This window comes from Lepisma saccharinum, chromosome 1, assembly GCF_977018435.1.
Source record: "Lepisma saccharinum chromosome 1, izLepSacc3.1, whole genome shotgun sequence".
Taxonomy (NCBI): Eukaryota; Metazoa; Arthropoda; class Insecta; order Zygentoma; family Lepismatidae; genus Lepisma; species Lepisma saccharinum.
In genome coordinates, this window is record NC_139229.1 from 18624508 (window position 1) to 18650926 (window position 26419).

The window sequence follows — 26419 nt, forward strand, 5'->3', positions numbered from 1 at the left end:
GTATGTATGTATATTACATATATATGTATATTAGCAGGTAACAATATGTTATGAACACATTCTTGCTTTCCAAAGAAGCGCATGTGGGATGGCAAAACAGATCCGGGTCCGAAAATTCCGGATCCGGATCCGAAAAATTTTAGGATCCGGAACCAACCGGATCCGGATTTCGGATCCGCTAGGATCCGTATCTGGCTATCCCTAGTATATATAAGGAAAATACGCAGGACAACACACAGCCCTACAGAAAATGATACTGACTGTAGATCCTGACGCCCGAGTTTCGTTAGCCTGCAACAAAGCAGTTTACTGCGGCGTTGACGCTGAAGAGTCTTCAGCGAAGGACAGTTCTTACACCCCTCATATCACGGATAATAGCATCAAAACATGTTTGACATTTAATGACGAAGAACCAGCAGAAAGATCTGGAATTCTATTGGATTTGGGGTCCGGACGTACAGTCAGTCTGTAGGGTTTCCTGTAGGAAGGTAAAGACGAAGATGGAGAGATACGTTGAGATAGACCTAAAGGAAATCGGTAACGTTGAAAACATTGATCTTGTCAGGATAGGGATAGATGGAAGGCTTGTGTTTCTGCAGCCCTAAGTCTTCGGGTTTAGAGAGTTAGTTACTTTACTTCGCTTCTCTGCTAGTTTTGCCTAATCGCAAGGATGAGTGAAGATATCGCAAGGATGAGTGAAGATAGGATGAAATTGACGAAAGGACATTCACAAAGACCACCCATTGCCCAGTCAGGATTTGATTGAGATGGGTTTCAAGTCCACTTTGTGCACAGATAGGCCAATCGGGATTGGACCTACAGTTCAAGATTGGATCCGAACCAACGTTCAATTTACCTCCACCGAGAATCGAACCAGGGAGGAATCCCATTTGAATATTGGAGTTAGAAAAAGAATATTTTGTATCATTTTACTTTCACCGATATAGCGCTTTTAGAGGCTTTTATGTGGAGTTTCAAATTGCTGGCAACACTGCCAAGAAATTACGTTAGCATTCTTCTAGGAAAGGAAGGAACTTAACGTTTAAATGCAGTCTTCCCGCTTTGGGCTCGTTTTGTATGGGAAAAAAAGTTTTCGCAGAGACGACTGGTAAGATAATTAAAGACTTCTGCATTCTGGATCCCTGTGGCAGGGCATGGATGATGATGGTGAGCAACGTACCATAAGGTAGAACCATGGGTGATTGTTTCAAGCGGTGTGATTTACCTATTCATCATGCTCGGTACCGGAAGCTACTACTGTGGTCCTCATCCATTCAAAGATGCCGATGTTCTTACTAGTCTTCGCTTTGGCAACTTTAAGAAAAGAGGAAGGCGACCGGTGAGGATTCTCTCCGCTCTGCTTGTCCGGCAATTGTGGTCAGTTTTCCACGTTTCTCTGTTAATCGCAACGCCGGGAGTGGCCTTTAGTTTGCTAAAAATGATCAAGGAACAAACTCAATGAATCCCATAACCGGTATTCGAACGCAAAACCACGCCCTTAGCACCACGCAGTGGGACAACCATTACATCGTGTATCTTTGTGATCAAAGCTCTCGCTTACTGTTTTAATTATTATTTTTCTTTTACATATGAACATCTGTTGTGTATGAATAAATGAAGAATCCATAATTTAACCAAGATTCGGTTCATTTTATTTAGATTTTTTGCTAATCGCGAAGTGAAATTGATGAAGACATACTCGTAAACAACATTCGTTTCCAAGCTTACATTCGAACCCGGAACACCTGACGTCGAAGCTCGCTGTGCTAACCACTCCGCTACTGAGGTAGGCACTTTTAGCCACAAAGTCTTCCACACTTTTCGATCTCGCCAGCAAAGGTTCCGGACTCGAGTCCCGACCTACTAGTAGGCATGGAAGTTATTTTGGAGTGCCCATCAATTCTAACTAATAATACATCCACAACAGAAGAGTGACGTACTTTCTTAAATACAAAATTCATTATCTGAATCTGGTTGAGTCCACTTATGCACAGTAAGGCTGATCGGGACTGGGCCTACAGTTAACAGAGGGATCGGAACCACTATGTGACCCCCCCCCCCCTTGATTACAAGACGACGAAGTAATCACTACGCCAGCAGGTAAGTTGAAAAATCAAGTTCTAAGCGTCTGCGTATGTTTCTAATATAATATAATATGGATGCATGCTTGGCCCAATGCGTGTAGAAACTGTTCTTGGGTGCAGTCAAGCTGCGGATTCATATTTAAAATATGAACCAAAACTTACATTACATCCTGCATTTGTAAATTAAATGACCGTGGGAAGGAACGCTTTAAAAAAGGAGATCAGCTTGCATGCCGGAAATCAAGAAGCTACACAACAAGAAGAGAGGAGGAAGAGAGATATGGCAATTGTCGCTGGCACCAGGACGGCTCAATCCGACACGAAGTCAATACAATACGTGGCATATTCACACACGCTGCGGGTGCCCTTGAGAAGCTAAAGGAAACGCCACGTAACCAGCGATCCAGTCAGCAACATACGAAATGGTCCACGAAGTGCATTCCTCGATGGAAACTGCATGCGTCGCCTTCCTGTTTGCTGCCATCTCCACGTGACATCTGGACATATGAGGGTCAAGTTGATTTACAAAACAAGAGCGTCATCATGCACTTATTTACCCACACACCCACGGTGGATAAAAATCATGGTCTTTATTTTTAAAATCCTATTTATGATTTTTTGTAAATCGAAATTTTAAAATATAAATCGATATTTTATTTTTAAAAAAACTAACTCTCTAGCCTTCTCAAACCCGAAGGTTTATGGCTGCAGGAACACAAGTCTTCCATCTGTCACTATCCTGGGCAAGATCAATTAAATCTTTTCCATCCTTAACCATTTCAATTACCCAAACTGACAACATCGCCTCTTTAAATTCCACAGCATGCGACCAGAAGACGACGTTAAATACGCCATCAGGAGGGCCTACACACGATGAAGGATGGGTGAGGATTGTATGAAACTGATGAAGAGACACTCACATATCCAGGCCGAGACTGGAACACGGGATCTTAGGTGGCAAATCCGAAATGGCACCTTTTAAAAACGAAACACTGTAGAATACGAATGTATGGGCTGTATTCATGTCTTACGGGTTTCTAGTAGCAAGTTTTGTGCTTACATTAAAAAACTGATTCTTATCGTCACAAGATTTATTTTACGTCGCTTTTCTGCAACTTTTGGCTAATCACGAAGATGACGATGACTAATATGATGAAATTGATGAGGGGAAACTCTTAAATAATGCCCAGGCCGGGATCCGCTAACCACTACGCTACGAAGATGGGCTTAGGTCACCGCCGGGTATGGTCGCGGAGAAAAATATGTTTGGAGTAGCTAAAAGAATAGTTTCTGGCAACCAAATATTTGTCTAAATACGCGACAACGAATGTTTACCAGTGCCAAATTCCTACAATAATCGTTCACATTTGTTCAGTTACCAAAGAAATTTGGTTGATTTGGTGTTTAAGTCCACTTTATGCAGAGTGAGGCTAATCGGAACTGGAACTAAAGATTAAAGTGGGATCCGAACAACTATGTGCCTCCACCGGGTATCGAACCCAGGACCCCTTGATTACAAAGCGACAACCCTACCACTGCGCCATCGGGGAGGCCCTAGAAATTTGGTCGAAATTACCACATCGAGTAAAGGCTGTCAAATTTTTAACCAAAAAGCTTCAAACACATCAGGGTTTCCTTCTGCATCCATGCTAAAACGTTCACGCAAAAGCCATGTGTAATTAATTCCCAATGACAATAATTATAATAATTCTAGCAAGTAAATGAATTTCCAGTCAAGAAACACTTGACTGAAAAGCATGGAAATCACAGAAACAAGTACTGTAAGGACGGTCCGATCCAAAACCCAACCACAACAAACGTCGAAACACGTGCTAGCATTTGGAAAATGTAGGAGTGCCCCGCCAAAAGATTTTATCATATGAAGACCATTGGAGCATCTCAGCTATAGTCTCAAGGCTCGAGAAAACATCCCCTCGCCCAAAAATCTTCCACCCGAAGCGCTGATCCAAACTGAAAACAAATCCATCATTATTTTATTGATTACTGCGCCTCTTGACTTGCACAGCATGCGACCAGGTGGTACGAAAGAATGAGACTTGATCAACTTCCACGACACGTGCTTGTGACGCAAATTCGAATCGTGTTCGCCAAGGAACATACCTGAGGCATTACGCAATAGCGCTGAGGTTCAGTGTACCTCGAGAACGTGCCCCTTCTAACAGGCCATTAAGTCCCTCGCTGCCCTCCCTCCATGGGATGTCCAATTTACACTCCAAGATAGTCTTACTTGAAACTGAAACCTCCTGTAAACAAGTTCTATAGTCAAACAACATTGGAACGTCACAATGGTATTCGGGCGACAAATGCTAAAATCAACCGGATGTTGTTAATTTCTAAGATGATACGTGTAACCACGCTATTTTCATTCACTGTTCTTATATTTATTTGTTGTTATGCTGCGCACAACAGCGGTCTGCCCTTTTACAGGTCCCTTTACAACCTTAACCATTCTCAAGGGACTCTTTACACCCCTTTTTAACTTCAAGTTAAGGGTTTTAGATAAGGGAACTTTTGATCGTATACTTTCCGGCATAACTCTCGAACGCCTGGAGCAAATTCAACCAAACTTGGTACACATAAATGACTTACAATCTGGAAAGAAATACTGTGGGGGCAAGACAGCTCTGGCACCCCTAGGGGTGGGGGTGCGAAGGGTGTGACAGGTAGAAATAATCGAAAACGACCGATATTAGTGTGAAATCCATAGTTGTCGGGGTCGCTAAGATGAATAGTGACGTTCAATTTATTTATTCTTGCTCCTGGAGGTGAAACTAAAAATGCTGTTTATAATCAAGTTTTGAGTTAAATTAATATTATAGTGAATTTGTAAAAGATTTTACTTTATAATTTGTACGTTCGCGTATGTTTGAAGCTCATTGATTTTTCATGTGTTGGAATGACGCGATATACGAGGTCAGACAATTAAGTAATGAGACAGATTTTATATTCTGAAAAGGAAACAAAATAATTTAACATTGCTTGTTTATTACTAAAAGTACATCCCTCCTGCATCAATACAGCAATTGACACGGTTGGCCAACCATCGATACGACATCTGCAAGTCTTCATGTGGTATGACTTGAAGATTGGACGTCACAACCTGTTGGCTGGTCCTGTGTTCATCAAAAGTGCGTTATTTCAGCAGCAGCTTCACTTTCGGGAACGGGAAATAATCACAGGGGAATAAATCTGTGGAGTAAAGACTATGATTCAACACATTCACTTGTTTTTGGACTAGGAATGCATAGACAACCACTGCTCTGTGAGACCGTGCATTATCGTGGAGCAGGAACCAACTGCCCGGTTCAGGATACTGAGGTCCGATACGGTCAGTTCTCTTCCATAATCATTCATTAAAAAACACAACATTGTCTTCACCCTTGGCTTTGAGAGCTGCATTTTCTTGCCTCTTGGTAAATTTAGTGACTTCCATTCAGCGATTTGTTAGTTCGTACAAGGACCGTAGTAAAAATGCTCTGTTTTGTCCTTCACAACAATAGAATTCAAGAAATGTTTATTCCTACAAACATTTTTCAGAATGTCCTTCATGAAACTTGATGTTCACTCGCTGCTCCATAACTATTACGTGACGACTCTCTTGCACCTCTTTCACGACATGGCGGCATAATTCCCAGCATGCCTACCGCAAGTTCATGAGGTGTTGCCAAGTTATGGATTATGGACCACACTACATCAGGCACGCGTTACTTCAAAGATAGAATGCACATGTGGGACAATATAAAATCATTTCATTACTTAATTGTCGGACTTCGTATATCAATCATCTTTTGCAAGATTTGCACAACAGAGTAATTACGGAACAACAATGGTACTTTGCTATTTTTATGACTGTAAAATATATAAAAAGAAGTACTGTATGACCTTACACGCAGATTCTTGGATCTGAGGAGCAAACTGCGAAATGAAACGTTCTTTCGAGGCCCACAAATCATCAATTATTAAAGTCCTGTCCCTACACACCGCCGTTCCCTCTGTGTCACAACATGAGACGAGGTCATGCAAACTTTATATATGAAAAAGGAGAATCTCAAAGGACTGCCATGTGCACGATAATACATTTATAACTTACCGTCCATCAGATCGCAACTTTCACTCTTCTGCAGGATCAATATCTGTCTAGATTTCATTTTTTTGCCACTGGATCTGGTGAATCTTAAAGCCATAGAGTTAAAATTTCACATTTCTTCCAAGGGTGATTTTTTTCAGCATTCAATGGAAACTGGTTGGGGTTTGTATCACGATTATGGAATGAAACATGCCACTGAACTACTCCAGAGAGAGAACAACGGGGTCTTATTTACAGGTTAGACAACTGAGCGTTCAGTCATATATTTTATAACTCCCCAAGGACGAATTTAGGGGAGATCTAGGGCGTCCGAACCCCTCTCCCCCATAAAAAAAGACTTGCCAAGTACAAAAATTAATTAATGAAAATATACTTTTTTATATATTTTTGTTGCATAATCGCAGGATATTTTTTACTCCGAACTTATTGGAAGGCGATCATTAGATTCGGATCAAACGGCTTTCAATAACAGTATCAAAGAAGATTCATGCATACTACTACTTATAATATGTATAAAATATCAATCAGGAACTTAACTTGTCGTCAACTGAATCTAAAATATTTTTTTTCTTATTGTAAATATTCAACTTACTATTTGACAAATTTCCTTGGCAGGTAGTTGGTTTTGTCACTAATATTAATTTTGACGATATTAATGAATATGTGTGGTTATATCTCTATTTTTATACAGACTTTATACCTATTCATGTAATAATACGATATAAATCAATTTATACATTAATATTATTATTATGACTCCGTTCGGACCCCCCCCCCCCCCACACACACACACAAATATATTTCTAGATACGTGCCTGCTCACCAAGGATGTAAATGAATCTCAATGAAGTTAATATGCACCATTCAAAACTATGGGCACATTAGGAACAAATATTGCAACCAGTCTTGTGGGAAACAATTACGAAATCACCTTTCACTCAGGGTGTCTACGATTGTCTACGATTTTGTAAAAACAAAATTTCCTTACTTTTCCAGGTTTTCCGAACCAAGAACCGCAATTTTTCAGACCAAAATCGTTGCATATAAAAGTATCTGGAAGGAGGTCACTATGCTGTAGATAAACACTCACAGTTACAATTCCACTTAACCAAGGTTTAGAAAATTCATTTCATGTGTAATAACAAGGGGAAACTCAAATCAGGGAAGAGCTTTTGTGTTATACTTGCCACACAATGACTTAACAATTAAAAATGGTTATTTTTCTAAAAACCTGTAATTTTAGCATAAATAATACATAATTATAGTAAAATTTAGCGATACAGATAGTGACCCTAATAACTATCTACCAAACACCCACCTAAATTGTAACACGAACTCCGTAAATTACCATTTTAGTAGTAGTAGATTTCTACATGAAAATAGTTCAAAACATGACCCCTTTCCCAATGTATCTCTTTCATAATATTTCTACTGTAATACTCAAGTGTAGTTTGAACACAACAAATTAAAATTTCCCGCTTGCCTTATTATTTTTTTGTTAATTCAAAAACCTACTTTTAGTGCACTAATACAAAAACATTGATTTTTCCAGAAAAAAAACATTATATTTCCCTGAGATTATTATTTCCAGCACAATGTTTCCTACAGTTTTAATACCACTGAGTATTATGTGAAACACATTCCTGGAGATTTGTAACTTGTTTTTTAAGACAAAAAATAAGTTGCTCGTGTGTCTTGTGTGGATGAGTACATGTGTGAGCATGGTTGTTCAGAAGGGACAACACCTTTCAAGTAATTGTTGCTGAAAAAGTACAGGGGGATGTTATTGGACTCTTATTACTTATTATTCTTGTACTACAGTATACAGTTACCTATAGGTAGGTTCTTAACTATTGAACTAGCGTCATCGCCTTGTAATCAAGGTGTCATGGGTTCGATACCCAGTGGAGGCACAGTCGTTGGGATCCCACTTTAAACTGTAGGTCCAGTCCCGATTAACCTTACTGTGCATAAGTAGACTTAACAACAACTCATTTAACTACTGGGCACACTGGTCCCTTTGGGGTGATCGCTCCTTACCAATGTCCTGTACCAATAGACAATAGAAGTCAAAATCTAATATTTGCATGACATATTTCCCAGCATTTACACTTTCACTATCAATTCTTTTATAACTACAAGGAGGGAATCGAAATGGCTTTTCCTGGCGTTACTTCAGCCCTGTGTGTACAGTGGTGCTTCCTAGATGGAATTTTAACTACACGTGTAATTCTGAACGAAGGATGCACAAAAACCTTTAGAGCTAGTTGAACACTGATTTCTTATATTCAAACTTGAGATTTGTTACATTTTTTTATAAACTAAAGAAAAAGCTCAAAGCAACTGATTAAAATGCGCATGATTTCTAATAATGAAAAAGCCATTATAAGCTTGGATGAGCAAGTGAAGACTAGGACATGTAAGAAAGGCATACAAGTATCCCTAAATTCATGGGGGGGAATATTTATATTATGTAATTGTTGTAGTTACATTCACTGTCAATCGAATTTAATTGATTTCTATGTTAAATTGACTTTTTCAGTTGACACACTTCCACATGTTGTCGAGGTGGGAGATCATCGGAGTAGTTACAGGGTAACAATGGTTAGCACGACAAACACCCAGTTGTTTTGTAGGTTTCCATGACCGGGTTACGCTTCTTATTAGTAACTCCCCAATTTCCTCAAGGTGGTGGGTGGCCACCAGTCCACCATCCAGAAGTTGTTACTTTACCACCCATGAGACTTGAAACTGCACATGTCCCACAGCTGCAGTACAAAGCATAACACCTTAGACAGCACAGACACGGTGCGGGACCTGTTGAATATATATTTGTTTTAATGTTGTTACATTGGGGTAGTAATTTAATTTTAGTGGCATTACATATTTTACAGCAAAAAATGGAGGAGACATACGAAACTGATTAAAATTTTTGAAAGATAATAAGTTTGTAATGATCAATTTTTTATAACTCCAAGGAGGGAATTCAAATGGCTTTTCCTGATGTTACTTCAGCCCTGTGTGTACAGTGTTGCTTGCTAGAGGGAATTTTAACTACAAGTTTAATTCTGAATGAAGGATACACAAAAACCCTTAGAGCAAGTTGAACACTGATTTTTTAGATTTGTTACATTTTTTTCATATAAACTAAAGAAAAAAGCTAAAAGCTAATGACTAAAATGCACATAATTTCTGATCATGAAGAAACCATTATAAGGTTGGATGTAGGACTAGGACATGTAACTGTGGCATACAAGTATCCCTAGATACATGGGGGAAAAATATTTATATTACGTAAAAATTGAAAAATACTCATTGAATGTCATGTTTTTATGGTTCATCTCAACAAGAAACACATGAAAAACAATTATTGGTACCCGAAAAACGTATGTTATTTGGAGAATCACACTCTTCTTACAAGACTCCCAGTGATGCACAAGTGAATGAATAATTTTAAAAAAATCACATTACATCATGTGGCATTATACAGAATAGAACTAAATTCATTTAATTACACTTTTATGTGTAGTCTACATTAACTTCAAATGGCAAAAACGTTCAGCACGCAAAGACAAAATTACAAGAATACATTGTGGTCTTAGAAACAGCCACAATGCAAAATCTTGTCCCTAAAAAGTAACAATGCATTCTAGCATATTAAAAATTGTCACTATGTCAAATCGGTAATGTTGCTTGCTGGTAAAGGAAATTACCATAAATCTTTCCAACATTATGAAAACAGCAAAATGAATAGCGATCATTTCACTTTTACAGCCACGACGCAATGTGATACTTCAGCCTGCTGAAGGATTAGGTTAGGTTGCCTTCAGTTAACCTTGGCAAATATAAAGCATAGTCCCATACTAATCACACATACTCCATTATGCAATCAAGGTACACAACTATTTGAACTTGGTAGTTGCAACTTCATATATCAGAAACAAATTCTGAATGCATTTCATATAAGGCATATAAATTTACACAACATTATGCAGCACGGCAAATATTCTTCGGTACAGACAACGAGATGGCAGCAATCTGGCTCCCTAGTTTTATAGAATGTGTAACAAAACATAAGTCTTCTTCGGTCCACTTCAAAACTGTTTATTACGAATTGTAAGGGTCATCATAAATCACAAATACACCACAGCGAAACTATAATAAAATAAGCAAGCAATTCTATGTAGACGAAATATTATAGGGTAGTTCGGCAGGCACTTTTACCTGCTTCCCCTATCGCGTTTGGAAGCTGGTTTTGTCTTCCATGGCTGGACTCTAGCTCTTCCCTCATGTTGCAAACACTCGACCAGGCAAAACAAGTGGTATACACTCGAAGCCCAGGAATACACGTATAACCGTAATTTGTCTTTGTTGGTGGGCCCTCAAATATGGATCGTGAAGTGGAAGACACAGTGAAAATAAAACTTAAGTCAGTCACATCTCCATCTTGAAATGGAGGTTAGTCTACCTTACCAATACACAGTGACATATGAAAATGAAATATATGATCGTGGGCTGAAACTACCTAGGCAGGCATTTTATACACTGTATCATATCAAATGGCGGCTATTTAAGTGAAGTAGATGCAGTGACACACCACCACAAATTAATGTACAAAATGTGTTTATTAAATTATCCATACCACTAGAGCCCAGAAGTTTGGAAAAATGCATTTTTTTTCCTGGTTCAATTATTGGTAATTCTTAATAAACATTCATTATGTTGTTGCTAATGTTTTAGAAGCTTTTTCATTTTGCCTCCTTTGTACCCTATTGCCCATTTTTAATTGAGTGGTTCTCTTTTGCCATTTTCAATGAAATTTTAGATTTTTTCATTCTACATAAGTAACTTTCCTCTCCAAAATAATATTTATTAGTACATTGTGGTATTGTCTGAGACAATATAACGTTGTAGAAAAGGGGTGAAATTCTAAGAGCATCCATAAAAGCCTTTGAGGTATGGGTGCAGCAGCTGATGGAAGTTACCAGGAAAAAGCTGTTGCAGAAAAGTGCAAATGTGGAATTGGGAAGATTTTTTTAAAAAACTGATATTCTTAAAGGTTTAAATTATTTTCTTGATGATATGAATCCAGTTACAATAGCATGTTTCATGATTATTTTGTTATGGAAAAGGATTCTCTCTGACAAACAACTATCTATGAATGTCAATAACTTTTAAAAAAATAGTGGTTATGTGCAATCAAGGCAACAAAGGAAGATAAAAATTTATTTCCATGTAGATATTAACTTTTTGAATGAAATTTTTGACAGAAGTGACTTGAAATCTGCTACTTTTTTCTGTTTATTGTGCCTATATTTAACGTTCTAAATGCCTTTTTTTGGCTACCTATTTTAAACCCAAAAAAAAATGTCAACCTCTGGGCTCTATTTATCATATATATTCGTGTCAAAAGAAACATATTTTTCCATTGTAGTCTGAGGACATGGATAACAATATCCACTCAGTTCAACTTTTCGAAGGCCAAGTGCAGAGGACTGATTTGTCTCCCGCAAGCTCTTCAGTCTCCATGACTTAAAAGTTGAACTAAGTAGCAGTGGCGTAGCGTGATTGTATGAAAGGTGTAAGACTTCCTTAGATAAACCTGACCTGAATATTGGATAAAGAAAACCCAAAGATATTTTAAGTAAATAGAATCTATTTGAATCTAAGTCATGTATGGGCATACTCAATTTCAAACACAAAATGCACACACACTATGTTAACAATATTAGCATATGTATTACTTAATGAAAATTCTCATTTATTCTGTAACTTGATCCGACAAATTTCGCATTCAGCTTAGTTAAGGACACAAACCCTTCTTCTGGAAAGCTCTGATATTTTTATTCTTCTTCTTATTTTTTTTTCACTAAAAAAACATTTGTGAGAAATGCGTAGGATACAACTTGCAAATGCAGTCGAGAATATTACTCATTATCATGGTTACAATATTTGCGCACATTTTGAAAAGCATATCAAGCAACTTAGTGAAAGGAAAAGGTAAAAAAAAAAAAATATCTGTAAATCACAACGCTAAGTATTACGCGTATGCTTTTAACATTAGGGCAACTGGGATGCATGCGCCTAACTTTGCGGGCGCTGCCGGATCTAGGATTGCCAGACATTCCTCTTTTATCTTTAACTTCGCTGCTTCTAATGAAGGTAATATCCAACATTATACTATCTCTTTGTTAACTTAATAGTTAGTTTACACATTTAAAATGACACCCGTTTTGTTAGCTACACCTCCCGTCAAGCATTGTTGAAACAACACGGGAGTCGATTTTCTTGGTTCTCTTCGGACCGTGGCAAACATGAGTCAGACGCAGCGGGGACTCTCGCCAGTTAGCACCCACTGTAATGCGTCTTACAGTTTGCTTACAGTGCCTGAGAATCGGGGCGCCCTGTCATTGGTTGAGAAGATACTACGTGAGCAAACACACCCGCTATGGGTGAGTCCAAATCATTTCTTCCATTCACCCGCACGTAAGTCCTCTCAAGAAGCCTTACAGAGAAACAACTCGAATCAAAACAAGTCCTCAATTGTTTCGTTAAAAGTTCTACTTGCAGTCTGATATTGCTATGTGCGTTCAAGCGATAAATACGGGAATGAAATAAGTTTTCTTCAATAATTTCAACTTGTAAGGTGGACTTACAAGCCTTACATGGGCACTACGCCGCTGCTAAGTAGGTACTGTTACCAATGCGTTTCCTTTTAAGAGAAACATAAATCCTGTTCATGATTTAGTGTGTTTTGTTAGGAGCCCTATTTTCTCATTGGAAAGATGAAGGTAAAAAGGATGTATTCCACTGAAGGCATCCTACCAAATCACTAACAATTTGTGCTAGTAAAATCTTAATAAATCCGGTAAGTGCTACCATGTGATTTTTAAAAATCCATGGCAAACAGATTAAAACATGCCTCAGGAATGCAATTTCACAAGAGAGTTTCTTCGTTAAAGAATATTACAATTCAGAAAGAACTTTTACTTCATCTAATTAAGAAGCAGCCATTCCAAGAGAACATGATTGACAGGTTTGCAGCCTTAAAGGAGAGAAGGATCGATTTGATATGGAAGAAATATGCGAGTTTCATATTAAAATAAGTATGTGTAGCTATTGATCTAATTTTCTCTAATACCCAATTTTCTTCCTACTAGCCCTTCACCTAACTTCAGAGCCACTAGCCACCGTAGACCATACCTAATGTACAGAAACGCGGCATGTAAGTAAGCAGTGTTACCGCAGGTAACCGCAAAATATAAAGAATTAAAAAGTTGTCTCAATAAATTAAAAACATTGTTAAATACGTTAACCAATTGCATCGCTGTAGATATTGCAGGGGACATTTTTTCTGCAACCGACAGAAGCAAAGAGGGAGGCCGTTCCGCCCTGAAGAGGTAACAAGAGGAGAGGGCACCAATGCTAGGGAAGAACAGGGGAAACCTTTGGGGCAAAGTGTGTTACAGGGTTATTCATATGCCTGTTTAGGAGCCCTGTTACTGGTCAGGCCTGCTGGTACGGGCAAGTGTTGCCACATTGAATTGCCCAAAAGAGAACAAAATCCTGCCTAAACTGGGGATACAGTTTCTCGGAAGCAACTAGAGCTAGACTGCAAAGCCAAGGCTGGATTGAACTACAACTGAGACCGATCAGATAATAAATGAAAAGTTCCTTGGTACGGGTCGTGATTTGGACAAACCTTGCTACAAAAAATTAAGTTGACAACAGTAATACGGACAGCTGGAGTTCCCTTCCACACGCTGGAGGGGCGAAATTCTGTCCTCTGCTTGCCGCACAAATGTCACACTGCCCGAGAAATGTGATTCTTCTTCTTTCCCTTCCCACCTCATTTACAAAGAAATAAATGAATAATTGATAAGGCTCTACCACTATTCATTGGACTTTTGTCTCATGAGTGGTAGTTTTGCTAGGAGTGTTTGTAGCTAAATTACTGAGCGGACTTCAAAAAAAAAATAATGAAATTAACAACAATCTAGATCGAAGGCATGTTTTTTTTGGGGGGGGCGGGGGGGGTAACGTCTACCAGAATAATTGATGGCCGATAACACTTTTGAAAAAGTCTCGCCACACCACTGCTAATGTAGTAGTACTTTGAAAACAACGAAGCATGTATTTCAAGGTTAAATAATGCATTCTTCTCGAGACTGGCCATCACAATAAACATATCCAAAGCATAGTTTTCAATCAGTAGCAAATTGATTCAAATACTCACAAATGCAGACTGCAACCAGTCAAAATTTGGTTGTACCCACCTGGTACGGGCAAGTGTTGCCACATTGAATTGCCCAAAAGAGAACAAAATCCTGCCTAAACTGGGGATACAGTTTCTCGGAAGCAACTAGAGCTAGACTGCAAAGCCAAGGCTGGATTGAACTACAACTGAGACCGATCAGATAATAAATGAAAAGTTCCTTGGTACGGGTCGTGATTTGGACAAACCTTGCTACAAAAAATTAAGTTGACAACAGTAATACGGACAGCTGGAGTTCCCTTCCACACGCTGGAGGGGCGAAATTCTGTCCTCTGCTTGCCGCACAAATGTCACACTGCCCGAGAAATGTGATTCTTCTTCTTTCCCTTCCCACCTCATTTACAAAGAAATAAATGAATAATTGATAAGGCTCTACCACTATTCATTGGACTTTTGTCTCATGAGTGGTAGTTTTGCTAGGAGTGTTTGTAGCTAAATTACTGAGCGGACTTCAAAAAAAAAATAATGAAATTAACAACAATCTAGATCGAAGGCATGTTTTTTTTGGGGGGGCGGGGGGGGGGGTAACGTCTACCAGAATAATTGATGGCCGATAACACTTTTGAAAAAGTCTCGCCACACCACTGCTAATGTAGTAGTACTTTGAAAACAACGAAGCATGTATTTCAAGGTTAAATAATGCATTCTTCTCGAGACTGGCCATCACAATAAACATATCCAAAGCATGGTTTTCAATCAGTAGCAAATTGATTCAAATACTCACAAATGCAGACTGCAACCAGTCAAAATTTGGTTGTACCCACCTGAAAATAGAAAATATTAGCATGTAAATTTTATAACGAAAACAAACGCACCTACCAAAATGCTAATAGAAACTGTAAAACTTGGCATTAAAAAAACTTCTATTCAGATATGTAATTTTCTTGTTGCCACTTCTGGCTAATAAAATCAAGTAAGGCACATTTATAAATGAACACTTATGCCTAGACCAGGAATTGGGTTATTGGTGGTGAAACCATGGGCCAACTACTCAACACGATCAGCCACTATGGAAGCCAGTGTGTATACTTGACCAGAATGATAATGAGCTGACATTGAATAAATATACTTATGTGACAGCCTTGTCCAACCGGAGCAGACCTTAATGTAAGCAACAGGTGACATACATATTTATTTATTTTTACTAATTACAACTTATTATTACTGTATAAGAAATCAAAACTTGAGTCAGGGTAAATACGACCTTTGGATGTACACCCTTCAGAAAAAGTATTTAAATTTCTTCACAACTGTTGTCCATTAAACACTCGATTTAAGTCTACTTTATGCTCAGATAGGCTAATCAGGGTTAGACCTACAGCTTGAAGTAGGATCTGAAATGGTTACAAGACAACGAACAGATAAGGCTTCCAGGAGATTCACAATTGTCTATGTTAACTCACAAATTTACAAATGCAATGTTTTGACCCAACTATAGTGGAAACACAAGCAAAAAAGACTGTGCAGAGCCGTGACTCCTGTGCACTGTACTTTCATGTGGAGGGGAGGGGCAGAGTGGAGCATGCTTTCTTATGGCTAGAGCTGAACGGAGGAAGGGAAAGGTGCACGGACACTCTTCGTCGAAGGTTCTTTTTCTTGTGTCGCTCTATAGACAGAGGTATATTTTAACGGTCACAGCTACAATTCCATAATGAATTTTGCAAGTTATACAGGAGGATGAGAAATGATGCTCAAGAGCAACAAACCTGTTACGCCTAATAATCCAACATACATGGTCCTGGGTTCGAATCCCGGCAATGGGCAAGGGAGTTCTTTGCGAGTGTCCCTTCATCAATTTCATCACTCATCCTCATTTTCACGAAACCATGTCCCGGTATTTTTTTAAAAAAATTTTAAGTCAATGGCCTTAGCCCAAAAATTTTCCTCGTAAATATCTTTCCATTATTTAAGATTTTATACATGAATTAACATGCACCCATGAAATTAAATATTGATAAATAATTTGGCATAATCAAAAAGAGTAATAATACGTAGTTGGATTAAGTGTAGGATTATTGACAAATATAAAAATGTGGATGACCAAGCGGTAACGTCGTCTCCTTGTAATTAAATGATCCCCTGGTTCGATGCCTGATGGAGGCACATAGTGGCATGGGTCCCACTTTAAACTGTACGTCCAGCTCTGATTAGTCTATTTATGCATAAAATGGACTAAAAAAAAATGAAAACTCAACTTAAATATGACATTGGGATTGTGTCGTCAACCAATTTCCATCAGAACCTTTTGCAACTCAGTATAGTTGATAAGAGGGCCCAACGGTTGAGAAACAATGCAGTAGAGTACTTTACCACATTGACTGAACTATTTTGGACTAAAGTGCCTCCATGTGTTGACCTTTTAAAATAATAACAAGCATGCCCTAAATAGAGAAAACAAAGCCTCTCTAAACGATGTTGAAGGTTATAGCTGATAACTGCATCAAAAAACTAAACGAAGCAAAAATAATGTTGTGTTTAAATCTTAAAACATTGTACATATCGATACCATACTTAGCCACGGTGGCTCAGTCGGTAACACGTCTGACTACCATGCTCAAGGTCCCGGGTTCGATTTCCTGCCGGTTCAAATCCGGGAACTTTTCTAACGTTGGAAGCAGCTCCGGCACCCACCCAGCGTCCAATAACATGGGTACCTGGGGGAAACCCTGGGGGGTAAGGGCGGTCAGGGGCGTGATGCTGATCACATCACCCCCACTCATGACCGGATCAAGAAAGTGTGGGGTGTTACCCCCACACCCTCTATATGCCTTCACAGCTTGGTGCTAAGCACAGGGGAGCACTTTACTTCTTTTTTTTAAACTTTTTTTACATATCGATACCATACTTTATTATATCAACAAATTAGAGGTTCAAACATGTTGTAAGGCCTCTCCTTGGGCTCTCTGAAAATAGCTCATACCCTATACTGCACCAGTAGCGAAGCGTAGTCTTACGAAGGAGGCAAGCAATGTTTCAATACAACAAAACATGTAGTACAACGACATGCCGAGGGGAAAGATTCAAGGTTTATAGCCTCATTTACCCAGTCACTGGATTTGTCAAAATATCGTAATAAAGTGACTGTACTAAAAATAAACCATATGATCCGCAAACGTCACATTTACTTTTTAAAAAAAATCCAGGTAACGTTATTCATATGATATTAAACGTTTTGCATATGCGAACTTTCCGCATACGACTAAAGGGAGACGGAATTTCTTACTTACTTATTAGTACCTTTATTTGTTCATTATTATTTAATATGGTCAAACGGTGACCAAACCGATTTAGATAAAAAAAAAATGGGAATCATTTGTTTATTTTACGCTGCATGATGTAATTTAGTATTTTTGGGCACCCTAAAAACCGCATTGGAGTAACTTAAACACTAAATAAAAAGTTAAACACAAACAATAAAAAATTCATTTCAAAGCAAAGAAACACATGCATAGACGATGTACTCACCACAATAAATTTCAAACTCTTGGTGTTGGTCGACCCCCTTCCACGATTTTCATTTTAACACTTATCTCTCTCGAGCTAAACGAAGCAATTCTAATTGCTCAATAATACACCCGCACTTCACATCAACCGTTCCTAAATACGCGTTCATTCCGATAAATTCACAGCACAAAACACGAAGCAACAAACACTCACACTATCCCATGTGCTTTCCAAGGTCCGTCCAATCTTCCCTCCCTCCCTGAGAAAACTCTTCACGGGGGTGCAGAAATTCCACTGCCCCAACTCCCAATGTCAACTTTTTTTACGCGTTTTACATTTCGCGAAATCTAAAATAATTTGTAATATAATATGATATATATGGAATTTAGAACAGTGATAATAACTTCTTTTAGTTTACGTGTTCATGAAGACAAATATTCGTTACTAGTTTTTGCTGGCAACGTACCCATAGATGAATCCTTCTGCTTTCGGTTGAACTCGGCTATTTTCGGGAATCACGCATGCTCGGAAAGCACACCTTTTTGTAGAAGCTTTGTGGACGAGTTCCACCAGAATTTCACGCTTCGCCATGTGACTCCTTCGGAGGCCTTATTTTCCCGCAGAACGGCTGCAAGCATTGAGGCTGGTGCTTGCTACAGAGCTGCTGGTGGAGTTTGGGGCCGCATTTTTTCGCGAAATCGAGTGCGATGGAAACTAAACACGGTTAGAACATTAAGTACATTAAATGATATTCGAATTATGCAAGCAGTGCTTGCATTGCTTGTACTATATCTTCGCCTCTGTTCTTCACATACGCAAACAACAAACTGAGGTGACACGATGCACGGTATTGAGAAAACGGCACAGTTCGAGCGACACACAAGCGACATGAGAATATTGTCATGTCTCTTTAATTCGAAAGGTTCAATTAATTACTGAGTGCTCGCTTGCGAGTGACACATGTCTCTTGCAGCGTGTCTCTTCGGTGTGAATTCCCAGCCTGCAACCTGGGCATGGATGTGTGTTCTTCCCCCCCCCCCAACCCCATTTATTTCATAATTAGCCTGCAAAAAAAACAATGTAAAATAAGAAACAACATACAATAGCTGTGTGTGACACCTATTAGTTCTTGTTCCATTGGCATGGCACTTTTTAACTAGGCCCTTTTAAATATATAAGCCTCCCCTGTTGGGAGATTTCCAAGCAAGCTCTTTACAAAAGTGCAACAATGTACCAAATTAAATTATAGGTCAACTATTTTTTACAAATAAAAGTGGGTTATTTTCGGACGTGGAAATTTGCTATCTCACCAGCAAACAGTTACAGAAGAGAACAATTAAATTTACTCAAGAAACCCTCTTTGGTGAACCTATTTATCTTCTACCACTAACTGAAGTGATTAGGAAATTAGTTTTATTACAAATAAAAATACAATTAGTTAATTAAGTTGGTGTTTTTAAGTCCACTTTATGCACAGTAAGACTAATTGGGACTGGGACTGCAATTTAAAGTAGGATCTGAACCTCTATGTGCCTCCACCGGTTATCAAACCCAGGACCCCTTGAATACAAGGCAAGGATGCAACCACTGCGCTATCTGGGAGACCCTAAAAATAATTACTCGTAGTTTAACGGCATATTCAGTCATATGAAAACCAGATGAACATAACTCCAAAAATGTAGTTTTCAGTTTTGTTTAAATAAACTTCTTGAAAGAGTTCTATTTAGAGTCAAATTGACCTATCTCCACTTCTAATATTCTTAGCAGTAAGGTGGAGTCAGGCACAATTCTAAGAATACAGTCTTTCCTCTACCCTGCGAATTACAAAAATTGGAGTTATGTCACCCTGGTTCTCACTCTCACATGACGTCTTGATAAATGCGGTGGATTGGGGAGGGGGATTGATCTTCACCGTTATGCCGCTTGCCAGACAATTGCTCTTCAATTTTCTCATTGGAGAATGTCTTCGTTGTGTGTTTACACTGATTTTTTTTAAGGGCTGTTGGATTTTTCTCGCCGATACCAAAGATTTTTAGTGGCTAGAGCGGGCCAAGAGAAACAACTCATTTGTCAAGATTGGTCCTTGTCAAAGGTTCGTTTACCCTTCCTTATGATAGGTTGGCGTCCCGTGCCACACCAGAATTCCATGTACATTTCTGAAAATGATGCACCCTCCTGGGAAGGAGATGACAAGATCAGAGGCAGGGCTGAAGTGACATTGAAGGCATGTAACTGCCTGGTGGTCAACGCTATGTGGAAATAAAAGGAACCATTCATTGCCAATTGTTGCTCGCAAACTTGTTGGTTAAGAACGTGACATTTTCAAAACCAGCATTATAATGCTAGGTTCATTCCGGTGTTGCTGGGAAAGGGATGAATGCCTCTGTGGGAGGGAGGGTTGTGGATTTTCTTCTTGTGCTCTACCCTTCTATGTGACTGCTGCCCGATGCAGACACTGCAGTGACTCGTTTTAATTGCAAATCCTTATAAAACCTTTTTCTAGCAGGCCTCATCTCCAGGAAAATATCAACTCGGGGCAAGCCCCGGTACCTAACGACCTGTTGGGTGAGATGAGTCAAGGCAAGAGCTTAATAAACCTTTTTCTGATGCCCCAAAAATAGGCAATAGTTAAGCTGGAAAGTTCAATGAGCTAACTGATCTCTAACTACGCACTGGTGGTAATATATGTATGTTTTTATTGCAAATGACAGAATAATGGACAGCAGGGCATATACGGAGCTCCAAATGAGCATTAAATATATCTGTATGTGTATATATTTTTACGTCGTTTTCCTTCCTCTGCAGGTTAATCCAAATGATAAGAATGTTGTTTACATTTGTATTTATAATGTAAAATATATATTTTTATTCCTTGTGCAAGATGTACGCCATACGCACTACAAAAATGTTATTTTACACACTATAACTTTCTCTCCCCTTAAAGACATGTATAATGAAATTTGGGATCATAAAATGAAGCAGGGACACAGTTTATAATAATACACAGATTTTTTTCGGTGTATCTGCAGCAATTTAACAATGCTTGCAACATTTCAAAAACTTCTTCTTCTTTAGCATCCTCTGGGGGTAGAAAGAAATTCACTTAAAACGTCACAACACATTTTAAGTGATATAATGCTATATGAGAATAAGTTTGGAGTATTTAATATCATTAATAGAATGTGATGTGATGAGTTTTGTGACTCAGTAACTAGCCCTGGTTATTTTACTAGAATTATACAAGTATCGGTATTGGTTGGAATCTGTTAAGGTATCGGCTCAGCCCTAATTTTTTAATATTGCATTATACATTTTAATTTATTTTCCCCATTCCCACTGACAAAGTGTTGAACTGCTAACACAGATTACTGTCATATTTATTGGGTACCAAATGTTCATGCGAGGCTCAAAGGGGCATGCTTGAGACCAGCAACAATGTGATGAGCTGTTGAAAACACTTAGGAACATTATTGTAATGGTCTGTCCAACCTAAGCATTAAGGAATTAGGGACACGTGAATGCTGAGAGCACTAAACTGAACCACCTAACCTAACTACAAAAGCATTTAGCATACACAGCCTGTAACTAATCCATACATTTCCAATATCTGCAATATTTTTGCAGAAAGTACTAAATAGCTCCTTGCCTGGTAAGCAGGTAGATGAAAAAAAAATTCACACCCTAGGAACGTGACACTTAGATCATATCAGTAGCCGTAACCAACATGACAACAAACAGAAGGCTAGTGACAAAAAAAATAATCATGTAGAAGCATACAGAAGGGAAAATTCATTCTCCACCACACACACATCAATAAGACTCTAGTGTGTGTTAACAGACATAAGTAGAAATCGAACCACGTCAAAATGTCTGTACCATACTTCAGAAGTAAACAATTGGAACTTGGGTCCTTTGTTAGCACTTAGAAGCAAAGCCATATTTCCATTAAATAACACTATGTGCACATACACAAATGGAAAAAATGATCCAAAAAAACAACATGGGAATGTATGGAACCGCAACAATCCATCACAAAGAAGCACACAAAACTACAATTTAATCATCATGCACAACCTTCACAATGTGTAAATAGGCTGGTGCCTTATGTGTGTGTTATTTGAATTGCTTTCTACACACCCTTGGTTAAACTTGCTTTATAAAATTTGAAATGAGATGAAGAATAAATAGGTTTGATGCAAAGTCCATTTTATGCACACATCAATCAATACAGGACCTACAATTTAAGAGGGTTCCAAACCAAGGATTGCTTGATTACAAGGCAACAATGTTACCCCTATGTTAACGGGAAGGGCCTAGCATTCAAAAGAGATGGCAATTTCTGGAAATATGTTGTGCATGCATGCGTAAACAAACAAAAAAAATTTCATGAATACATGCTAAACCCGTACTGTATACTGGGCAACCAAACTGAAATGATTCCCCATTTTAAACTAATTCAGAAGTACACTAGATATAAACATTGACAAAAATGCAGTTAAATAATCAGTATACACCATGCATACATGTATGCACAAAGTATGTAATATGTACCAGCACAGGGAGCATCAACTTATATGGAACATATAACATGTGGAACTTGGTCCATGCAACATGTTGTTCGATAACTAAGTTTGTTTTAAGAACAAGAGGTACAGTTTCCTTCCTGGAGTATATGAGAAGCCAAACGAGATGAAGATCTACATGACCTGGTGTTAGTTGATAGCTCAATTTCATATGGATGCTTAAGAAAAGCAATATTTATTTATTTATTCTGGGAATGGACATGGCCACGTTGGCTCAGTCGGTAACGTGCCTGACTACCATGCTAAAGGTCCCAGGTTCGATCCCCAGCCGGTTAAAATCCGGGAACTTTTCTAACGGTGGAAGCGGCCCCGGCGCCCACCCAGCGTCGAATAATATGCGTACCTGGGGGAAACCCTGGGGGGTAAAGGCGGACAGGGGCGTGATGCTGATCACATCACCCCCACTCACGACCAGATCAAGAAAGTGTGTGGCGTTACCCGCACACCCCCTATACGCCTTCATGGCGTGGTGCTATGCACAGGGGAGCACTTTACCTTTTTTTTACCTTTTTATGGACATGTTCATTAATACAACTCCATAAAATAGATGAACAGAGGGGTGAAAGGTCAAAGAAAATAACATCAGACCAAAAATGACAAAATGTGAATCTGAACAGTGGAATGCAAACGGGAAAAAAATCCATCATTTCACCTTGAGGTTCTCAGGTTAAACACTACAATTAAAACATATCTTATGATTATAATACTGTTTGTATATTAATACCTGGAGTTGAAAGTACCAGCGGTTTCAGCTTTGAGCTATGGGACGCATGCTGGTGTGATGCTCCTGGAGGAAGTGTAACAGCTTTCCCAGAGATTTTAGTCTGCGCATGAGACCGATTGCCACCCACCATCATGAGAAAATTGAGTAGCTAAGAATTAAGTGTAATCTGATCATAGAAAACTTAACCATTGGTGTATCTGTCGTGCTGACCCCATATCACCCTGTACCAGGTTGGATGATGTCCCACCTGTGGTGAACGTGAGGTCAACAGTCAATATGTAGGAGGCACTGGCCATCATGGGCTGTTACGACACAGATTATGTTATGTTAAATATTTCAGATAATCATCATCATGAATAACCTAACTGAATTTACAAAGCAGTTTACGTTACAAAGATTTAGCACAATAAACATATCTACAGACAGGCAAACGGAAAACTGGAATAGAGATAAAATCGGTACTGTCGACACTCCGTACCCCCATGATAAGGTGATGATTTTTGTGTCATTTATGAAGATTATGTTCTATATGAACGATTTGTGTTGTTTTTAGTTTTAGATGTATTATGGTGGAGTAAAGAGAGTTTTTTGATTGGACTATTTATGACATCGTTTTCATCGTTGCCATCTGCATGTGATATGAAGGATCATGATGTTACGTTATTTGTGTTTTGTAACTTGGAACCGTGTTGGAAATATCTGAGATTGAAGGTTGGCAATCCCGGTGTTACGTCAGGCCGCGCGAGATTTACTGCAGATGGTGTTTCGGTTCTTGACACATGGTACTGGGATTTTGTTTGCAACGTGGGTATGCATTTTTAGTGTGGTTAACGAACCATGCATGGTAAGTTTAGGTTAGGCAAACTGTTAAAATTTGGGGTCGTAGGAATGTCAGGATACGCCAGTGTTTTGCTGCTGTTTGAGAATTTTTTACAGGAAAAATGATCGATAGTAGTCTCAAATAGTTTCTTGTGCTTACGCCGGTCATACTTTGCAATCAAATATCTCTGTTATTTGTGGTTTCCTGATGCTGGAACCACTTTATATTACGTAAAATGTTGAAATCTATAATTAAAAAAAAATGAGCGTAATTCTTGAGGGGGTACAGTGGGTCGATGGCCGCATAAAATCTAATCACTCATTTCATAGGTGCCTAATCGTGCATAAATATCCACGTGCACTTTAAGTTTCTTTGTACCCCCAACAGCGAAAGAAACAGAGGGCAAATTGTTCACCACCATTTTCATTCGGTTTGTATTGCACAATGTGATGACAATGAATTGAAATAATGCCGTCAATAAGCAGAGAACAATGGCTGCTTCGAACCAGCATAGTTTCATTCCTTAAAACAACACAGGATGTAGAATAAGAAAGTAATGAAAATAGTGGACAATTTGCTTACCATTATCTTTGCCGTTGACTGTACAACAACTATTTACCTTTCTTATATCTTCTTTAGTGCATGTGTGACAATGCTAAAAGAAAATTGAAAAGTAAGTGGTTGTTGCTTCTACATAATGTGTGTAAATCTAAATCTCATTAACCACTCAAGGATTAACTTAATACGTGAGTGTAAGAAAATAATTTGATGCATTTTCCAATATACTAGGTCTACAGTGTTTGTAAAATTGAAAACGCCTGTGTGAGAAATTTTAGTTTAACTGCCCAATTAAAAGGAATCTGTAGCTAACTACTCAGTAGTCATGATACATAACACAAGCAATACACATTGTTAAAAAATAAAATCTTGCAAGATTTCTTCTCAGTTTGAAATCAAAGACTCGCTTATTTTTTATCATTGTTAGGAGTTATTTAGAAAAGAGGTTGGGAAATAAAGTTCTCTAACATGCACTCATGTCCTGTTATCTTTGACAAGATAATTTTATTTATTATCACGAAATTATGACATCCAAAAATTAATGTCACAGCAGTATATAGAACACTGTGAGCTCCTATGCAAGTTTTTGCTCTACAGTCTCGACAGTCTGGAAGTTATAAGTTTTATTTTTCAGTAGAGGCCAAAGATTCGGTAATTCACTTCCACTTGCAACTGTAATTTGGTTTCATTTATCCATTGTGGAAAAAGTGGAGATCAAAATTTGCATTACCAACCAATTTGCTAGGCCTATGTAAGTTTAGAGATCTGAAATTATGAACAAATAATTTCACTAAAATACTATTCTTGTTTTCTTTTTCAACAACACTCATACCTTACTTTAAAAGCAAATATTGGGTGAAATAGACCACAATTACAAATGTTTGGTATTTTCACAATGTGATGAGCACATGGCTATTTTCTGGTAGGCTTATACATGTCGTTTCCGTCATTAAACATATCAATCTCTTACCTGCATTGAATCTGCGCTCACAATTTCACCATTAAACCTTTTTGCTATTTCAATTGCCAATTTCGACTTTCCAGTGCCCGTCGCACCCAATACAACAACAACCGGAACACGCGGTATCATTTCACACACACTACTGGAGGCAGCCATACTGACTTTGGTGCTATGAGAATATTTCGAGTCAGAGCACTGCGCAATATGAAAATTTTACGAAACAAGCTCTACACAATCTTTTTCCATAGTAATGAAAATGATACATACCATGATTACGTTTGTGAACACACCGCTTCACGATAACATTACCAGTTATCACAATAGCCATTCTGTTGAAGAAACAGTGCCATATTTTTCCCCCATAAGATTTTATTTCAAGTTTTTCAGGCATCAAGAAGGTGTTTTGTACAGGAGTACATTGAACCCCCAAATTTTTGAAGGGGGTACTGTAGCCTCCTAAATCCGTAAATCGAGTTATACCATCCCCCTTTGGTAATTTGACAGCAGACGCAAGCTGCTACTGTTAAAAGAACATATTTTCAATTCACCCAATAAAAAAAATGTATATTGTTTATAACTTATAAGTTATAACTCACGACCGGATCAAGAAAGTGTGGGGCGTTACCCCCACACCCCCTATACGCCTTCATGGCGTGGTGCTATGCACAGGGGAACACTTTACTTTTTTTTTGCTTTATAACTTATAAGCAGTATCTTCCTTACCATAGAAATTCAAGCCATTGTAAACTTATTCTACTGCATTGTGCTTGCTAGTTGGTTCATTGACCTATGTTCTTGGAAACCTCTTTAATGAAAATTGTTTAAAATGTGTGTGGAACGATGGAATCAGATTTGCTCTTAG

At 38.5% G+C, this 26419-nt stretch overlaps 1 protein-coding gene across 1 annotated transcript in view; it reads right to left on the reverse strand.

The window, feature by feature from the left end:
* The window catches only part of LOC145993305 (tRNA dimethylallyltransferase), a 302681-nt gene extending 276975 nt beyond the window's left edge, over positions 1-25706 (reverse strand). The window contains exon 1 of the mRNA XM_083129429.1: positions 25567-25706. Coding sequence (XP_082985555.1) covers positions 25567-25686 — 120 coding nt within the window. The 5' untranslated portion in view covers positions 25687-25706. The remainder of the gene's footprint in view (positions 1-25566) is intronic.
* Positions 25707-26419: the final 713 nt, after the last annotated feature.